We start from the raw sequence: 19,194 nt of genomic DNA on the forward strand, positions 1-19,194 counted from the left end.
AGGTAGTATGAGCTTTGTCAAAACAACAATCAGATTCAAACTAAGCATTAGCCTTGTATAATGGTTTTTCCTTATACTTCGATGCATGTTACATTCATATCGCTCATATTTACAAAAAAGTGAAGGATGTTGGGTAAGTCTCCAGGTAACCCAACAAACAAGATGACTCATACTCAGCTGCTCACCTTCATCTCTCCTTCCTCGATGACCAGCTGCCAGTTTGCATCTCCGCCCACGTCCTGAAGAGAGTACGTCATATGATTCTGCACCATCGCCTCCACCTAGCAGACATATTGATTACAGTTATTGTGGTTCATATTTCCTGAAAGAGGACTGTTTGTGGGGAATTATCATGAAGTGCTCAGCGTTTTTATAAGGCAAGCCTCAGGGGAAAAAAAAATCTCTTTTGAACTATTAGTGCCAAGGGAAATATATGCAATTTGGTATCATTGCGTGATTAGTCAAAATGTGATTTATTTGTTTATCCTCATCTTACTGATGTGATGTGATGTTACTGCACTTTTATGTTTTTACAGTGGAACCTCGATGTGCGAACTTAATTGGTTCTTAAACATGGTTCAGAAAACAAAAAGTTTGAATAGTAGTTCTCTGTAAGAAACAAAGTACACATGAATAACTGGTTCTAGTCTGGACAAATGTCCCTATTTTCGAAAAATTATGCAAATTTGAAGAGACTATAATGTCAAGGGGGTCACGGCTCAACAATCTGTTATTATCAAAACAACGGCAAGTTGAACTGTCAACCCACACACAAAAGTCCCTTAGGTGCTCTCAAAAACGTAAACTGTGTTGCTTCAATAAAAAAATTTAAAAAAGTAAACACTTCTTTACCTTGCTGTTCCTGAATGTTTGTGGCATGCATCCGACAAGAGGCGGCGAACGGATTCAAGGCAGAGACATGATGCGGAGAAGGGAGTGGAGACAGAAAGAGGGGGGGCGGGGAGGAGGGGCAGCATGTAACTGCGCCGAAAGAGAGTCCTCCTTTTCTGGGGTTACCTCTCCTGTATAAGTCTTAAGTCTATAGGAATTCCCTCCTTCTTTGGTTGGTTTGTTGGCTTTTTTGCACCCATATTGAGTAATCAAAATACAGTAGACAAAGTTGGCGAATGGCGAGAAAAGAAACACACACTGAAGCACTGAGAAGTGGCAGTTGAGTAATGGATGCGTAAATAGAATGTGACAAGGGGGCTAAACCCTCTACAAAAAGGCTGCGGGGCATATGTGGTGCGATCTAAAGGTTCGTAAATCGAAAAGTTTGCAAATAGAGGGGTGTGTAAATCGAGGTTCCACTGTAGTAGGAGTGTCCCGATACAACAGATTTAGAGTGGAGTTTTTTTGAGAGGTACACCAAGCAAATGGCACAGATTCGGTGAAATAAATATATAATAATAATCATAATAATAATTGGGCCCTGCGATGAGGTGGCGACTTGTCCAGGGTGTACCCCGCCTTCCGCCCGATTGTAGCTGAGATAGGCTCCAGCGCCCCCCGCGACCCCAAAGGGAATAAGCGGTAGAAAATGGATGGATGGATGGATAATAATAATTGATGAATTTGCCACATAATCGAATAAGGCAAAATATGACCAATATTAACTACCTTTTTTCCTTACAAATGGTATTGATTTAATTGTTTCTACAGTGAATGTTGTGTATGGGATGTAGCAGTGTAGCTGGCACCCAGTAGCAGGAACGTTATCACAGACGTGCTGAGAATGTGTGGAGCAAACATTAAAAAGTAAGCAAACATACAAAATATTAGGCTCCGTGACTTATTGAATTATGATTCAACGCTTCAACCTGCTGAAGGCTGCCAACTCTCGCATTAAGTATACAATTCTGCAAGGAGTGTTTGCTAATGCAGGGGAGGAGTCAAGAAAAAAATAAGTGTTTCCCAGCAAATCCTTCCGACAGTACCTGAGCGCTGAATCTGTGAATGTCATCTGAAGCACTGACAAGCTCGACAGAGGAAAGGGAAGAGGAATAGCTATGCGCCTGTGCAGCAGAGACATTAGGATGAGAATGAAGAATAAAACAGAGCGAGAGAAGCAGCAAAAGCAAAAAGCCAGAGGAAAGAATCATCATCTAGTGATTATTTAGGTTAAAGGTAGCCATATATCACATGATAAAAAGTGAATTTTAGAGGCAGGGAAGAACATGAGAAGATATAAGCGGACTCTAGAACCTTGGCAGCGAAGCGGTGTGTGCCGATGCTGGAAAAGACATCGCCTGGAGGCACTGGAGTCAGTCGGGGGATCCTGACCTTCTCTGACTGGCACTGAGGGGGACAAGAGTTTGATTAGACAGAATGCTAACTAGATTCTGCATTTAACCCAACATATTAGTGAGCACAGCTAGGAAACATCGCTAGCGAAATCCTCGGCAGGTCCTTCTGATTTATTTTTAGGGTGTTCAATTATGCATATACATAAATAGACTAGTAATGCACCGATTGTTTAAACCATGACATTTAATCTATGAAAAAAAAAAAAAAAAAATCAAATAAATACAGACATCAAGTACGGTTTTACGAAACATGATCCAAATTCAACTTTAATCTGTACACAAAAAAACTCAGTGATGGCTCAATGTAGTGGGATACAATATATATAGTTGGGCAGCAACGATTAATCAATTATCTCGATAATTTTGATTAGAAAGAAAAAAAGATGGAAAAAAGCTTTGATTTGTATTTGGCTGCTTCAATTAATGGTTTAATGCAGCTACCGATCGCGAGCTACCGGTCGATCGCCAACCAGGCAATAAAAAAATAGACCTAAAAATTAGCGATCATCAATCTTCACCAAGACATCACTTTGATTGACCTTCACGGCACTCGAAAATCTTGTGAGATGACGCTGGCTGTTGCGAGATCATTATTAAGAAAAAATGACAGACAGAAAGGCGAGAAATACTTTTTATTTCAACAGACTCTCGCGCCATATCTGCCGTCAAAACTCTAAAGACCGACTGCCCAGTTCCTATCTTCACAATAAAAGCCCTGCTTCATCCTGCCTGCGAGCTACGGAGTTTGCCCCCAATGTATTTCTTGTAAAGTGTATAAAAACAAATATGGAAGCTGGACAAATAAGATGTCAACAACCAACCACTTTCATGTGCTGTTGGGACAGAAAGGAGGACTTTTTTTCTCCTCCATTTGAAAATGCGGATGTTATCATCACTACTGTCTGATTCCAATCAATGCAAGTCATCAGAATCAGGTAATACACCTACTTATATTCTTGTCTTCATGAAAGAAAGGAATCTATATGTGTTAAACATGCTTGTGTTATCATTAAACACCTTTAACTTGTTAACAAAAACGTCTCATTAATAAAAAATAAATATAAATTATATATAAGAATGAGGTAGATCCCCTCGATTTGGTCAATTGAAAAGTAGCTCGCCTGCAGAAAAAGTGTGGGCACCCCTGGTTTAATAAGTATAACTAATAAAAATGACAGTTTTGGCATAGCCACTGCATGGAGTACACATGAGAGCATGGGTGTTATAATCTTTGTGTCAGCAAAGCAAAATAGTTTTTTTGTTTTATAATTCACACATGTTAAAAGTGCATTTTGATGATGTGCATTCAAATTATTAAAAAATGTATCAATGATATGGCAAGCAAAAAAATATGGTATTTTCCCTAAAATACACATTTAGGTTATTGAGTGTGTTACATCTGATTACTAAATTAATCAACTAAACTAATTGATGGATTACAGTCGTCCCTCGTTACAACACAATACTGCGTTTTCGCCACATCACAGATTTTTCTGTTTTTTCAAGGCTAGAGCAGCGGAAGAAGCCCTGCAGGGGCGATGCACAGCACCGCAAGGACCTGATTGAAATTGCTGTCTTTTTTATTCTATACGTTTGGACGCCTTTTTGAGGCCCTTAACATGCATTTTGCAGCCGCGTCAGATATGGCCAAAAATTGTAGATTTTGGGCACCCTGAAAATTACATTTCAAACTTGGCTCTAGCGCCACCTTTAAAATTAGAAAGAATTTTCGACACAAACATTGCAGGAGACATCCATCATGATGGGACGCACATAAAAGTCTCAGGAACCCATACCTAAAAATGAACAGAAAGTCAGCCATCTTGGTTTTAGTCTTCAATTCTTCGGCCAAAAAAAGGTGCCGTACTTTAACAAACTCCTCCCAGGGCCGTAGACCAAATGAGTCGTGGTTAAAATTACAGATACCACAAATATAGGCGATGATAAATTGTGAACACATTTTTCTTAAGCGATAAGATGTTAAGATAAGATGTGGGCGTGGTATGCCGCCAAAATTTGCTTAAATTTTTTGGGGAAATTTTTCGGCGAAAAAAAAAAAAAAAGAGTTGTACCTTAACAAACTATAACAAGTTCAGATCTTGGTCATAGTTGTAACAAATACCGATGACAGTTTGAAGTGGCTTTAGTTACCGGTAATTTCATTCCGGCCTGAGCAGCGGAGCAAACCCCGCAGGGGCGATGCAGAGCCCCGCTAGGGCCGTATTGAAATTGCTGTGTTTTTCCTTCTATGTGTTTGGACGCCTTTTTGGAGGCTCTTAATATGCACGAATTTCCCCATATTTTGCAGGTGTGTCAGGTATGGTAAAAAATTAATATTTTGGGGGTCCCGCAATTTTTGGCTGTGGGTCAGGGCGTGGAAGGACGTGACCACAAGCGTTATGCTTGCCGGCCGACTCACGTTAAAGTTAAAGTACCAATGATTGTCACACACACACACTAGGTGTGGTGAAATTTGTCCTCTGCATTTGACCCATCCCCTTGTTCACCCCCTGCGAGGTGAGGGAAGCAGTGTGAATCCCTCAGAGGAACGGGGTCGAGGGCCCACTCAATGCTGCTTGCAGCTTTAATTGTATTAATTTTTTCAAGCATATTCTATGACATGTTTGCTCTATGCTAAGCATTTTCAAGCATAAAAATGTGTAAATTAACAAAAAATATCAATACCAAAGTAATATTAACCACTGAGACCAATCAAATCATGCTGTTCAGTATTGTGGCTACAAGGAGCATGACTTTATTGGATGGAAAGAGTGTAACGGTGACTACATGGTAGGGATGTATACCAAATAAAAGGTAATCCTAATCAGGTCGGTCCAGGAGGACCGTTCGAATTCTGGACAAATTATATGGCTATTAATATTTCTAAACGTCGTAATTAAAGACACGGGTATGATCTGACAATCAGCTTGGAATAATCACAAATAAGGAAGCAACACCACAGAAAACCAACATAACACAAAACCAACAAACAATATTTCCTCCTCAAAAGTCCCAAACTAATATTAGAGTTAGTGTCAGTTTGAAGTGAACGCGCTTTACTCACGACCACCACTCCCGCGCTTCATCAACAGTACTGCTAGCAATCCAGTAATCCACAGGCCAATGTAAATTCACTAAAAAAAGTGAAAAATTTAAGTAATATGATAATCCATGAACTTGCTTAGAAGCAAGATAGCATACGGGGACAGGTCTCTTGTGTCCCTCTGACGTCACTCCATCGCGCTGCGTTTGCGTGGTATCAAAACACACCTTAAATGCACACCCACTTAACATGCTAATTGACTGTATTGATTTACATATATGATTTATTTTATATGATGTATCATGTAAAACAGTGACGTGCGGTCACTAGAGGCAGGTGAGGCCCCGCCTCACCTGCCATCATGGAAAGAAAAAAAATGTAAAAAGAAAAAAAAATTATTAAATTGTTATATGTATCCACTATAACTATAAAGTTATTTTCCATTAAACTTCACCAGTTTTAGATTATTTTTATTCAAAATCGCTGAATTCTCACATTTGCCGTTCAAATACTGAGAAGAGAAGGTGCGGTGAACAGCAGCCAGTCGAGGCGCGTCACTCAGTGCCTCAACATGGACGGACTCGGCTAACTGCTGGTCTGCTGTGCAGTGAGACTGTATTGCTATATGAACTATATTATACATTTCCATAGTTTAGTTAGCTGAGGTGTATAATGTACAGTGTATTTTGTCAACAACTGTATGTGTGTAAAGTATTTCTTGTGCTGAGCGATCATAAAACTGCTGCGAAGACGCACTGGCTGAGGCACGCGTAACCACGCCTCCTGGTGCTTAAGACACGTTCGCCGCAGACTGCACCCACCGACGGGAACGCCACACCAACCAAAGCCCACACCCAAATCCTCCACGTGCAAGACCGAATCCACCCAAAAAAAGTCACTTAACAAGAAGCCAAAAAGTGCAAAAACAACATTGCTCGCGCCGGAGGAGCCGTGAACGACTGCAAGGACACTACATTAGGTACACCTGCAGACTGCAGCACGGATTTCATATTTCATTCATTCACAACTCCTCCACACCGAACACCACTGTACCCGCACTTATAAGTAAAGGTAAGACCATAATAACGTTTTTTTTATTAAATGTGCTTTTTTGTGTGCTACAGTTTGTATGTGTAAAGTTAAAGTTAAGTTAAAGCAGGGGCGTCACTAGCTTTTAAGGACATGGGGGGCTTTGCCCCCAGGAGATGCACAGGATGCGAGCGAATGTTACGCACGAGCACAAAACTTCACAAACGGCTAACAAAGACTTAGAAATTATTCATTGTTATTATTATTATTATTTAAAAAAAATGCACGGGACGAAATTAAATGCTCCCCGGGACGATGGCTTTTAACCATATATTTTCTTTTTCTTTTTATGTATTTATTCATTTTACATTTTATATCAAATGTCTTGGTTTTTCCTGCCTCTGAAAATCCTATTAAATGTTTAACAAGCCATCCTATAATAATAAAACAGCTATTAATGTAACAATACAATACAACAAATATATTTAATGATGTTTTTTTCATTATTTTAACAATAGGCTTATGTATATTACTTTATATAGATTCTACAAGAAACACAAAACTTAAAAAATAAATGATTTACAATTGCACACACAAGGTTTTGTGCAGCTTCACTCATTGTAAAGGAAGATAATGTGCTTCGTACACCTGCAGGACCGCAAGCAAGGTCGCAGAGAAAATGCGGGCTGGAATTTGAGTGATGTGGGCATTTTCTATATGAACAAGTGGAATGGATTGGATACCGATCCACGAAAGGGGCTCTCTACCTTACGCTACGAAGTGGGGGGAAACTGAGTGAATAATAACAACAGGTTATATGATTATTTATTTAAACTCATATTTGGGCCACTTTATAATGAATATGTCGGCATTTATTTGTAAAAAAAAAAAAAAAACACCAAATTATTTAGGGGGGCTTAAGAATATTTTAGGGGGGCTTGAGCCCCCCTAAAATAGGCCTAACAACGCCAATGAGTTAAAGTACCAGTGATTGTCACACACACTAGGTGTGGTGAAATATGTCCTCTGCATTTGACCCATCCCCTTGATCACCCCCTGGGATGTGAGGGGAGCAGTGGGCAGCAGCGGCGCCGCGCCCGGGAATAATTGTTGGTGATTTAACCCCCAATTCCAACCCTTGATGCTGAGTGCCAAGCAGGGAAGAATGCTGGTATGAGCTTTTAAACATAACCCGTTAACTGCTGCCAATCAAATGGTGAATAAGACACTTTAGGGTTCATATGTTTGTAAATCTGACTGTGATGAAGTCAGTGCCTCACCAGTCATGAACCTCACCGCACGTCACTGATGTAAAAGGTCTGAGCTCTGCACATGAATGCCATACAAAAACATTGTTTACAGCTGAGTATTAATTGCAATGAATATAAACATAGTAATGGATCTGTGTGGTCTTTACAATATGATGACATAACAACTGCATTGCACCTTGCACTGCAAACATAGTTGACTTGTTTTAGACTTAAAAATCAGGTGTTGCTAAAAGGCTATCCTGCTGTGGGATGTTACATGATGTTGGTGGTGTACAACCTCTTGTGCAAATAAAAAAGGCAATAAAGAAAAATAAAATTCACATTTTTTTTACACTATATACATAGATGGATAAGAGTAGCGATGAATACCGGTATCGATAGGAGATATCAATATTTGTAGCGATAAAATCCTAACTATACTACAGCATACTTGCCAACCTTGAGACCTCCGATTTCGGGAGGTGGGGGGTGGGGGTGGGGGGGTGTGGCTAAGAGGGGAGGAGTATATTTACAGCTAGAATTCACCAAGTCAAGTATTTCATATAAATATACAGTATATATATATATATATATATATATATATATATATATATATATATATATATATATATAGTAAAATAAATATATATATATACAGCTCCATGCGGACCCTCCAGGTAATTATTCCTACTTTGTGGAAATTAATTTATCGTGGTCATGTCCGCAACCAATTAAAAGCAATAAACGAGGGATTACTGTACTAGATTACAAAAATAATCGACAGCCCTAATGTAAAGTACCAATACGAAATGTGTCCAACATTTTGACCAGCTCATAAATAAGCTACACTAGCAGTAGGTCAGGCTCGGAAGTATATATCAGAATTCCATTTATCCATTGCATGGGTGAGCAGTTCATACACTCTCCTTGTCCATCAGAGGCATTCAACCTGCCTTCAGTCTTGCCCTGCAGTCCAAACCATTCACCTCTCTAGCTGCCCAGAATAGGCCCAATGTTCATACAAATGGATGCACAATAGGAAGAAATAAGAAGGTGACGCATGAAGACAGGCTAAGAGTGTCATCATAAAATGCATCAACTCAAAAGTGGATGTGAGCCAACATCGCACCTGCTCTTCTATCTTGTCTTGTCTGTCGAGGGCAGCTTCCACTGCATCGAAGAACTCATCCTCTTTGATCAGACTGTTGGGCCCCTCCTGGACAAGGACAACAGTATTCAGTAAAGTTGGGAATCACTAATTCACAGAAAATAGTTTCTAATCAATGAGGCAACGCCATCTTGCCTCATAGTCAGGACCGCCATATTGCGACTTTTTCTTTAGTTCGTACACAGCAGATTTGTAGGCATCTTCCACTCTTCTTCTCTTCTCCAGCTCCTAACAAAACACAAGACAATAAGATGAGATAATCCTTTATTTATCCCACAACGGGGAAATTTACAGCATTACAGCAGCAAAGGGCATGAATTGTGTGTATTAAACAAAAATTAAGGTAAAAATAAGGAAAATATATACAGGAAAAACAAATATATGCAATTTTTTCAGCAAAAAAAATAGATCAGCACAGGGCTGCAGTTTGAGTATAGATAAAGGTTTGTAGTCAGCATTTCCGATAACAGTAACAGACATGCACACAGTGCACATAGTGTAAACATTGCACATAGTGATGTGATGAACATCCATCCATCCATCCATTTTCTACCGCTTATTCCCTTCGGGGTTGTGAGGGGGCACTGGAGCAAACATAACATGACATAAAATAAACATTATTTTTTATTGCACAAGGTCAGAAAGAATTGTCCAGCTGTGTTTTTGTGACCTACTGGGAGCAAGCTTGGTTGAATAGTCTGACTGCAATGTTGATCAGATTCAAATTAAATGGTAAATACCACGTTTAATGAGATATTCCATAAGTCCTACTAGGAAGGCTCAAAAAAATTGATTCACACCAGAATCACAATTTTTATTTATTCAGATTCTAAATAGATTCATTATTTTCAAGAACTGGTTATAATAAAAAAAAATGGGGAGGTGGGGATTCCGACATTTTTCTTTTTTAAAAGAATCATTTTTTTTGTTGAAAACATGAAACAACTATCACTTATATTATTACTATTATTATTGATACCATTTTATAATTTTTTGTGTCAAACAATTTCACTTGGGCATCAATAAAGTTTGTCTCAGTTTTCCTTTTTTAGTATTGTATTTATTAATAAGTATTGTATTCGTATGTCTTGTATTTATTAATAAGTATTGTATTCGTATGTCTTCTCAATTGCTTTGTACATTTTTAACCTCAGTCCTGTAAAACTGGGATTGGGTTAGAGTTGGAGTTGCTCGATTTTCTTTTATTAGATTGATTAACATTTTGTGACTTTTGCAAATAAAATTGTCAAAATACATTATTTTAAATATGTTTTTTAGGTCAACATTGCAGCAGCAGTCAATAGGAGCTTTTGTAACCTGAAATCTGTTTTTAAAAGGTTTCATTATCATTTATATACCAAATAACATACTGTATTACATTAATCATGTTGAATTAAGAATCAATCTTGAATTGAATCGTCAGCTGAAAAATTGCAATCGTGAGATGGCCAAAAAAAAACAGCGCTAAATCCTACCTATAGATTCTAAGGTTTAATGTTCATTGACAGGTGTATACTATACATACTATATTGTAGTATGTTGTGGTGTAGAACTGCAGTACATCATACTGAGAAATGTGGAAAGTGTTTCTAACGTTTGGCCAATCTAAATAAGTTAGCCAAAATGTCACATACAACATGTCTTCAGTTGGTGAGCACACCTGCATCAAATCCATCTCTTCCGTTTTGAAAGATTCCCAGTGACTTCACAAAAAGAAGAAAGTCATCATGGCGGCAGATACAGGTTTAGCTAATGTTTCCCTGCCTGCCACAAGTGAAGACAAGACATCAGACAAATGTTCGAGAAACAACATCACACTGCTGCAATTCGTTGTATGTGTATTACTATTTGGATTTGAGGCTTTCAAACCCACAGGAACCTGACAAACCAGTCTAAGTATTTATTTTTGCCTGTTACACTGATAATGAGAGCAAATATATAGAACAATGTTTAAACAATGAATGTTGCCTCAGCTGAGCAAAATGAACTCACAATAAAAAGCACACTATATTTAAGTGGAGAGGTTATGGCCGCTGTCAAACCAAACCAGACAGAGTCGCTGGGAGGAAAAAACAAAGTGTGGTAATAGTTGTTGACGCTGGTCAAGGAACAAACTGCTTAGCCATTACAAGACCTACTTTGAAGAAGAGGCTGCAGGTCTGTAAAGGTATCCAATGTTGCGTCTGGTGCTTGTGCACCTCTGATCGGCGCTGCAGCGAAGGCTTCCGAAACCGGAACGACCGAGCAGTCATTTTCTGGTTCGGTCTCCCGTACGGCTACACTTTGCTAACTAGTGCTCCTTCCCAACGCCACACTGGCAGCTAAAGCGCATACTTACAACCACATATAAAAAGGTGAGTTTGTTTTACTTGAGCAGTCCAAGACACACTGAGCACTACCTAGGCTTTTGTACTTTTTAGGGTTGGGCAGCAAGCCATTACACATAAACCGGTTTGACAACATGAGCTGAGTTGATCAAGAGCCAGGAGCATTCCTGTACCAACACACACACACACACAGGTTTCAAAGGTTCAAGCAAAAAAAATGATTGCGTGTCTTATCGCCATAAGTCATGCACACTGTGGCTTGATGCTTACTAAAAGCAACAGGTGCATTTACTGTATGTGTAAGCATGTAGAAGTCTTCCGAAAATGTCCAGACATTGATTTGAGAGCAAGAACGCCCTCCTTTAGCCTTTTGAAAAACATTGACCTTTTAATGGGTTTCCTATTAGCTTGCTGTCAACACCGTAAAGCTCAGTGTTGTCACACAGCGGAATACAAAGGACAAAGGCTGTGAACACGTAGACAGATAGCATCCACTTAGCAACGCCCACTGACACGCCCATTCAGAAAATGACTGCCATTTACGGAACAAGATATTAGACACCATGATGACCTGACCACATGAAACAGAATGGAGTTTCTATTTTTACAAGCTTTCACTCTCCTGGTATGTTTTTAAAAAGGTTCTTGCAGTTTGATGGCAAAATTGTTTTTGGAGTCTAAATATGCAATTTTGACAAGTTTCAATTTGTAATTTGTTTTAAAATTATTTACATGTAAAGGGCAAACATAGTAGTCTGTAAAATTGGAGGTGAACACGTATGTTTAAAGTTAAAGTACCAATGATTGTCACACACACACACACACTACGTGTGGTGAAATTTGTCCTCTGCATTTGACCCATCCCCTTGTTCACCCCCTCGGAGGTGAGGGGAGCAGTGAGCAGCAGCGGTGCCGCGCCCGGGAATCATTTTTGGTGATTTAACCCCCAATTCCAACCCTTGATGCTGAGTGCCAAGCAGGGAGGTAATGGGTTCCATTTTTATAGTCTTTGGTATGACTCGGCCGGGGTTTGAACTCACAACCTACCGATCTCAGGGCGGACACTCTAACCACTAGGCCACTGAGTAGGCAGCCGTAGGCGTCTAACACATTAGTAATCATATTTTTTCAGTATGGAACATTCGTAAACGTACGGTACAGAATCGGGTTTGCGGGATATAGACGATATAAATTATATAAATTGAGTCCATGTCTGAGCTTTTATTGTGTCAAGCAAATTAAATAGCGACAAGTGAACAAACGCGTCCTCAGCGCAATGTAGCATTGTCGCTAGCGGCTAACTTCCTCCCACAGTGCAAAGCAGCATCTAAGTCATCAATCCTTGCCTCCCATCCATTCATTTTCCACCGCTTGTCCCTTTTGGGGTCGCGGGAGGTGCTGGAGCCTATCTCAGCTGCATTCGGGCAGAAGGCGGGGTACACCCTAGACAAGTCGCCACCTCATCACAGGGCCAACACAAGTAGACAGATAACATTCACACTCACATTCACACACTAGGGCCAATTTAGTGTTGCCAATCAACCTATCCATGGCGGCAAATAAACGTTTTCTTTTAAGTACCATTATCACTGGAGATCGTGGGATAGCTAAATATGTTTCACTAACACCTTAGGAAGATATGCTAACCCAAGCTAGAGCTCTTGAATGTAAACAAAAGGTAGTTGGATTGATGCAAATAATGATAACAAGTATAGTATTAGCATATAGTCAATACTAAAGTTGTTAAATCGATATTTTGTATTATCAAAAATTACTTTGTGGTTTAGGTTATGGTTTACAAACTCAGGAAATAAGTCCCTGGACACAGGAGGGGCTTTAATGGCAAAAAAAGTATATAAATCAGAGCCAATAGGAAGAAATACTTTAAAATGGAATTGATATTGTTACACCGTCGTTCTGTGTTTTTGTCTGGTTGTAGTTGTGATAAAAAATGTCATCATTTGACGATATTGAACATTTAAAGTACCAGCAATGGTATGGCCAATAATGCTCATGTAACAGTTTTGTATTGGAACGATACCCAAATATGTTGTATCACCCAAAACTATTATGAGGTATCCAAACAACAGAAGAATAAGTCCTTCCCAAAGACTATAACAATACCTCCCTGCTTGACACTCAGCATCAAGGGTTGGAATTGGGGGTTAAATCACCAAAAATGATTCCCTCACCTCCCAGGGGGTGATCAAGAGTGATGGGTCAAATGCAGAGAATAATTTCGCCACACCTAGTGTGTGTGTGACTATGATGGGTACTTTTACTTTAACTTAGTACATTTTACCAGAAGTGTAGCTATGTTACAGCAGAAAGTAACCAACTGTTATCAGTAAATTAGAAAGTAGATTTTGACAAAATAATACAATTAATAATGATGGAATTAATAATAATTTTGCCAAAATACTACACTGTAAATGACGTAATGTTACTGCATACATCAGCAGCCAAATTAGGAGCCTCTACAATAACCTGTTTTGAAATGGTTCTATCATCATTTACAAAACAAATATATTGTGATATATATCGTTATCGCAGCAGGATGCAATACAATCAAACTGCAATATAATCTCTATATTGATTTTAATGCCATATCTCCTATCACTAGTACAGAGGTGTACATGTCTACTCCGGATGTTTGTGGCTAGCGGGAGTCATGGCTCGTGATGGTACCAAAGAGAAGCCAGGGCTTGAAAACTTCCGTCTGTCATTTAGGGCTGTCAAATATCCATCCATCCATTTTCTACCGCTTATTCCCTTTGGGGTCGCGGGGGGCGCTGGAGCCTATCTCAGCTACAATCGGGCGGAAGGCGGGGTACACCCTGGACAAGTCGCCACCTCATCGCAGGGCTGTCAAATAATTTGTATTTAATCAAATGTATTACAATTTGTATTGCCACAATGTCTAAACTATGACACTTTTCACTGCAATGTATTACAGAAAGACAAATGACAGGAATCCATTATATATATATATATATTTAACTTACTGTACAATATGTCTTAGGCTGAGAGCTTAGTTGTTGTCTAAATAAGTACTTCCACCTAATGGTGACGTCACAACGTAGCCAGACTGCAAACCCCCACTAACAAGGGCATCCAAAACTGCTTGCAAACTTACGCCAAAATGCATGAATTTTATGATTTGATGCTTTGGCATTGTTTAACACGAGTATCATACATTGTAACATTTATAAGTGAGAAAAGACAACATTCCTCATAGGTCCTTTAAAGCAAAGCAGTCCCCTTACTGTAGCAAAATAAACCAAAGCCATAACCTTAAAACTGAAGTATGAAACATATTGCAGCGTCACACTTCCCTGTTATACGAATTGAGGTAGTACTTATAGTTTAGTGCCTAGCGGTTTGTTGTTTCCGCTTGTAAGTCTTCCCCCATTTAGTAATGGTCCCTCTGTGTGTTTAAGTACCCTTTTTAAATGATGCCTTTGTTGTATGTGTTTATGTACCCTTTTAAAATGATGCCTTTGTTCTAATGTGTTTGATTGGTGTTCTGTGTCATGATCCAGCTGTCATTTCCACTTCTAAGTAGAACTCCTAGGAAGTCATTGTGTCTTATTGCTAATGCAATAAAGAGCACTCCCTTCCAAGCAAGCTGAAGTGTCTCTGACCCAAGCTCATCATAATATACACACAGTTTTTTTTCATTAAGTCATGCAGTTGGTGGGCTGTAGTCTATGATGTGGGTTGAGTAAACTGAGTGGACACTATACTTATGTCTGTCTTCGGTATGTAACGATATGAAAATGATATATCACGGTTATTGTGACCAAAATTACAACAGTTATCATTATCATGTTATTTTTGAACATGCTCAAAAAGTACTTTCCAGACACTGGAATACTTTAACCAAGTTGTTGTTTTTTTTAAATCAACAGACAATATATTGAGTGAAGTCGGCACAGTAACACGAGTCCATGTGTGTGTGGGTGGCTGCAAAAACTTATGTACTTTTAAGTGCACAAATTAAGAAAAACATTTGTTTTAAATTAAAGAAAACTGTTAATCGTTTCTTATGAGAGGTTTGGGGACACCCTAGAAATCTCAGAACTGAGCACAGCCAATAGGTTGTATGTGCACAATTGAATAGCTAAGTTGCTGAGACAGCAATGTGTTTATACAACTATAGTATGACGTTCATAATGAGGAAAGACAAATGTGTCTTGTATTCCTGTTAGCATTTAAGCAAGGAAGTAGCGCGCTATGTAACTTCTCAAGGAAATGAGCGGTATCACTGGTTTGTGAGTTTATCAAAGTGCGGTTCTATGCTTATTTTCATTTGAAACGGTATATCAACCTTCTGGGTTTTTACTGCGGGTTATCATTCATGCCGTCTATCGTTGCATCCCTTGTCTGTTTAGTCCCTTTGAGTGTAAAGCAGCTCAGTACCTTGTCCAGTCTCTTCTGCCAGCTGTCCTCTCGTTTGAGCATCAGCTCTAAGCAGTGTGACATAGTGGAAAGGATGCCGGCTGTTGTGGCTTTGAAGGTGAGGGCCTCCCCCTTGAAGTCTATGCCATTGAAGCCTTTAGGACTGGCCGGGGCGAACACTGGTGCAGACAGGCAAGAACACAAAAAAAAAAGCCAACGTGACAACTTCAAGACTAGATTTTTTTTTTTTTTTTTTTTTTTTTTTTACAGGCGGTCATTATCAGTGGTATACTCACGTTTCTCTTTGCTGCCATTATTGTTGTGATGACAATCACCATCTGCTTTTGAGGCAGCAGGAAAGTCGTCTTCATCGTCGTCCACTACTGGAAAAATAACATGTCAGCGCAATCTATGAAAACCCTTTGTATTAATGGGTTATCAAAAATAGCCCTTTTGGCCACGACTTTGATCACGAAAAAACACTGCCAAAAAAGATGTTGTGATGACGTAAGCACGACACACGTGATTGTCTGGAGCGGAAGCAGTACATCTGCAATGATAACGTACTTTAATATATCAAAGATATACCCGGACAGTGATGTACAAAATGTGCAATGTGCAAATATTAACAGGGACAGTGGCGCCATCAAAACAGAAAAAGTGCAGCTGAAGCAGCAGTGCCAGGCAAGTGTGACAAGAACGAGTGTTTTGTGACAGTAGAGTCTCCAAACACAAATACATTTTCGAACAACACTAGTAAAGATAGTATATTTGTTGCTAGTCGTTATTTAAAAAAGAAAATGTCTATAAAAGGATTGGAGAAGTCTGTAGAAACTTAAAAAACTCAACAAACTGCGGCCTGTTTTACGTTGTACAATAAGCAGCAACATTAAGAAAGAGAGAAAAACAATATACCGTAAGAACAAATACATGTTAGTATTTATTAACAAAAACTTTTTTTTTTAAATAGAATATATACAACATCAGTGATTATACAAATTATATGATGTGATATTGTCCCTGTCCTAGCCACGCTCCCACCTGCCAAAAGTATATTGGTAATCTGTGGGAAACCCTGACTTCTCCAAAAAAATGTGATAAAATAAAAGTTACAGAAAGCTGTAAGAGTGACTGACTCTCAAAGAAACAGCCTACAAAAAGCTGTACAAGTTAGGACAGATTATTTTTCCCCTTGTTTTGTTTTTAGTACTGCTGTTATGTCACATTTTGCCGCAAACTTATTCCTCGCCGCTTCCTGCTCCCGTCACTGTTAAGGATGTAATAGGAAATTCTGCTTCATTCCATAAGCAAGATGTGCTGGGTTTGGTCCCCGGTAGGAATTGTGCCAGAAAGGTTTGCTAATTTACCTTTTCATTAGGGCTCCACGATTAATCGAAATCGAATGAACATTGAGGCTTTAATTAGTGCCGGTAATAACCGCAAGAGTCTTGAGTTTGTTTTTTTTCTCCGCCGTTGACCGGCATTTGAGTGACAGACATGTTGGCCAAACAGAATTATTGAGCCTTGCGTTTGTTCGTCTCTCGCTTCAAATAGGAAAACAGATGTCTTACTTTCTGCATCGCTCTCAGCACCTGAGCACGTTTTTTTAACAGTGGAAATAACTGAACGGAGTGATCCCTCTTTTCAGTCATTAACAATCTTTGTCTCGGCGAAGACGAAAGCAGTGCACCACCGCCAACACACACACAGAGTACAGAGAGCCTCGCCGGTGAGGAGTGCTGCAAACTAACATGAATTAGGAGGAAAAAGATTATACAGCCAAATGTTCCGTTTAACTTAAATCAGATGGACGAATGAGCAAAAATGCTGTCGCGGTCACGTGAGCGTAATATACAAAAAGACAACATCCAAACTCATTTTTCCATCTGGGAAAAAAATGCACTTTAAGATGTTTAAGATCTATTTAGGTTAAATTTTTGCTTACAGAAATTAGTCAATTTTTTTGTTTATTTATTTAGGGTAAAAAAGTTATTTACCTTCCAATTACAGTACAATGGTAAACAATTCTACAGTAATCAGAAATAAAAGTTGATATCCTTTTATATGGTTACCTACATTATTACTAATTATGATTACATTATATTATAATCACTGTGTAGTTTTAATCAAATATTTCTTTAAAGAGCGTGATGTTGACAAAAACTTTGTCTGTCTGCATTAAGCCAAATATTTTTGATAGTAAATCATTGCATGTTGTTCTAATGCGAGGAACCTTGATATAGGAATATGTTGACAGTCTAAAAGTAACATGCATTCCATCACTCATTATTTTTGCAGTTTTATGCAATTTTATGGATAACAAATAAAATCACAAATCGAATTGCTATCGCAAGAAGAAAAAAAATCCCAAATAGTTTTTTTCTCAAAATTGTGCAGCCCTACTTTTCATCATGTTAAATATGCTTTTATGCATCCCAAATAACTCTGAATAAGATCCAAAATATGCATCTAGTTAAGTTTGAGTCAAAATATAAAACTCGGTTTTGGGTCTCAATTTAGGCCAGCATCCACTGCAGCGGACACTTGTATTTTGCATAGGGCTTTTTTTCCCACGAAACGTGTAACTCTAACAAAAGACATAGGCCTCAAAAACATGAAGAAAATAAGAATGATAGTAAAGGGCCAGGTCTGACCAAGCCCCCCCCTCCCGGTCCTTAGTTTTCCGTATATGTGGCCCCTCGAACAATTTTGTCGAATAGCCCTGCTTTAGAGAATACAAGCCTATTAGTATAGTGCATTAATAGGAAAGATTACCTCGGTCCCTCTGAAATTCATCTTTGGAGACACCGTCAGCGCAGGAGTCAAAGTATTTCTGCAGCGTGTCCACTTGTCTGCAAAGAATGTCCCGGAAGGTCTCCATCTCTGCTAGCTTTTCACATAGCCTGTGACCCTTCTAAGTCGGAAGACATGCCATTTTAGGATTCAGAACATCAGATCGTTAATTGCATTTGTCCGGTGGAGTGTGCACTTACCTTGAAGGAGGATGTGGACGTGGCGGACAAGGCACTGGCTGCTGAGGTAAGAGACAACATTGAACCATGACGCCTCAGACTAGATTCGGACCCATACCCGGACTCCGCCTGCAGAATGAGAGACAACAAGGAGGCAAGGCAGAATAAAAAGTAAGTAAGACAAGTGGGGAAAGAAGAGTACCAGAGACAGAGGAAAAATACTGGAGACATTAAGTGACGTGCTGCCAAAGTCTGAAGCTGGCACAAAGAAAACAGAGAGGGGGTAGAACAGTTCTCGCAGTCAGCAGCACTGAGCAATGCTGAGCTGGAAAAGAGCAGAACCTCCACCTACACAGCCAAACACTGGAGAAACAATGGGACCGATAAACAGACAACTGCTACCAGACATAAAGCCCACTCTGTCTAAATGACGACATTCCTCATCTTAGCATTCAAGACAAAAAGACATAAGTAGGAAATAAGTCACATAAACATAAAAATGATTGAGATTCCTCAACTCTGCTAAAATACAAAAATGTGTTAAAAATGTGGCGTCTGTGCGACAAGATGCCAAGGATGCCCACTCATCCCACATTTGCTCTCATTGAGGGCAATAACATACCGAAAGCTAAGACGTGATGCAATGCAACTTGCAAAGCTTGCACTGATTGAGGCGCAGCGACAGCAAGTAAGTAACG

At 39.3% G+C, this 19,194-nt stretch overlaps 1 protein-coding gene across 5 annotated transcripts in view; it reads right to left on the bottom strand.

The window, feature by feature from the left end:
- The window catches only part of LOC133623319 (ceramide transfer protein-like), a 48,369-nt gene that overhangs the window by 8,641 nt on the left and 20,534 nt on the right, over positions 1–19,194 (bottom strand). For 3 of the 5 annotated variants that reach the window (XM_061986509.1, XM_061986512.1, XM_061986514.2), the window contains 9 exons: positions 18,518–18,625; positions 18,300–18,438; positions 15,821–15,907; positions 15,546–15,703; positions 8,932–9,024; positions 8,758–8,844; positions 2,206–2,298; positions 1,938–2,015; positions 186–281 (listed from right to left, as the gene is read on the bottom strand). In XM_061986509.1, coding sequence (XP_061842493.1) covers positions 186–281; positions 1,938–2,015; positions 2,206–2,298; positions 8,758–8,844; positions 8,932–9,024; positions 15,546–15,703; positions 15,821–15,907; positions 18,300–18,438; positions 18,518–18,625 — 939 coding nt within the window. The remainder of the gene's footprint in view (positions 1–185; positions 282–1,937; positions 2,016–2,205; positions 2,299–8,757; positions 8,845–8,931; positions 9,025–15,545; positions 15,704–15,820; positions 15,908–18,299; positions 18,439–18,517; positions 18,626–19,194) is intronic. The other 2 variants (XM_061986510.1, XM_061986511.1) reach the window with 2 other exon arrangements.

The sequence above is a fragment of the Nerophis lumbriciformis genome, linkage group LG12 (assembly GCF_033978685.3).
Source record: "Nerophis lumbriciformis linkage group LG12, RoL_Nlum_v2.1, whole genome shotgun sequence".
Taxonomy (NCBI): domain Eukaryota; kingdom Metazoa; phylum Chordata; class Actinopteri; order Syngnathiformes; family Syngnathidae; genus Nerophis; species Nerophis lumbriciformis.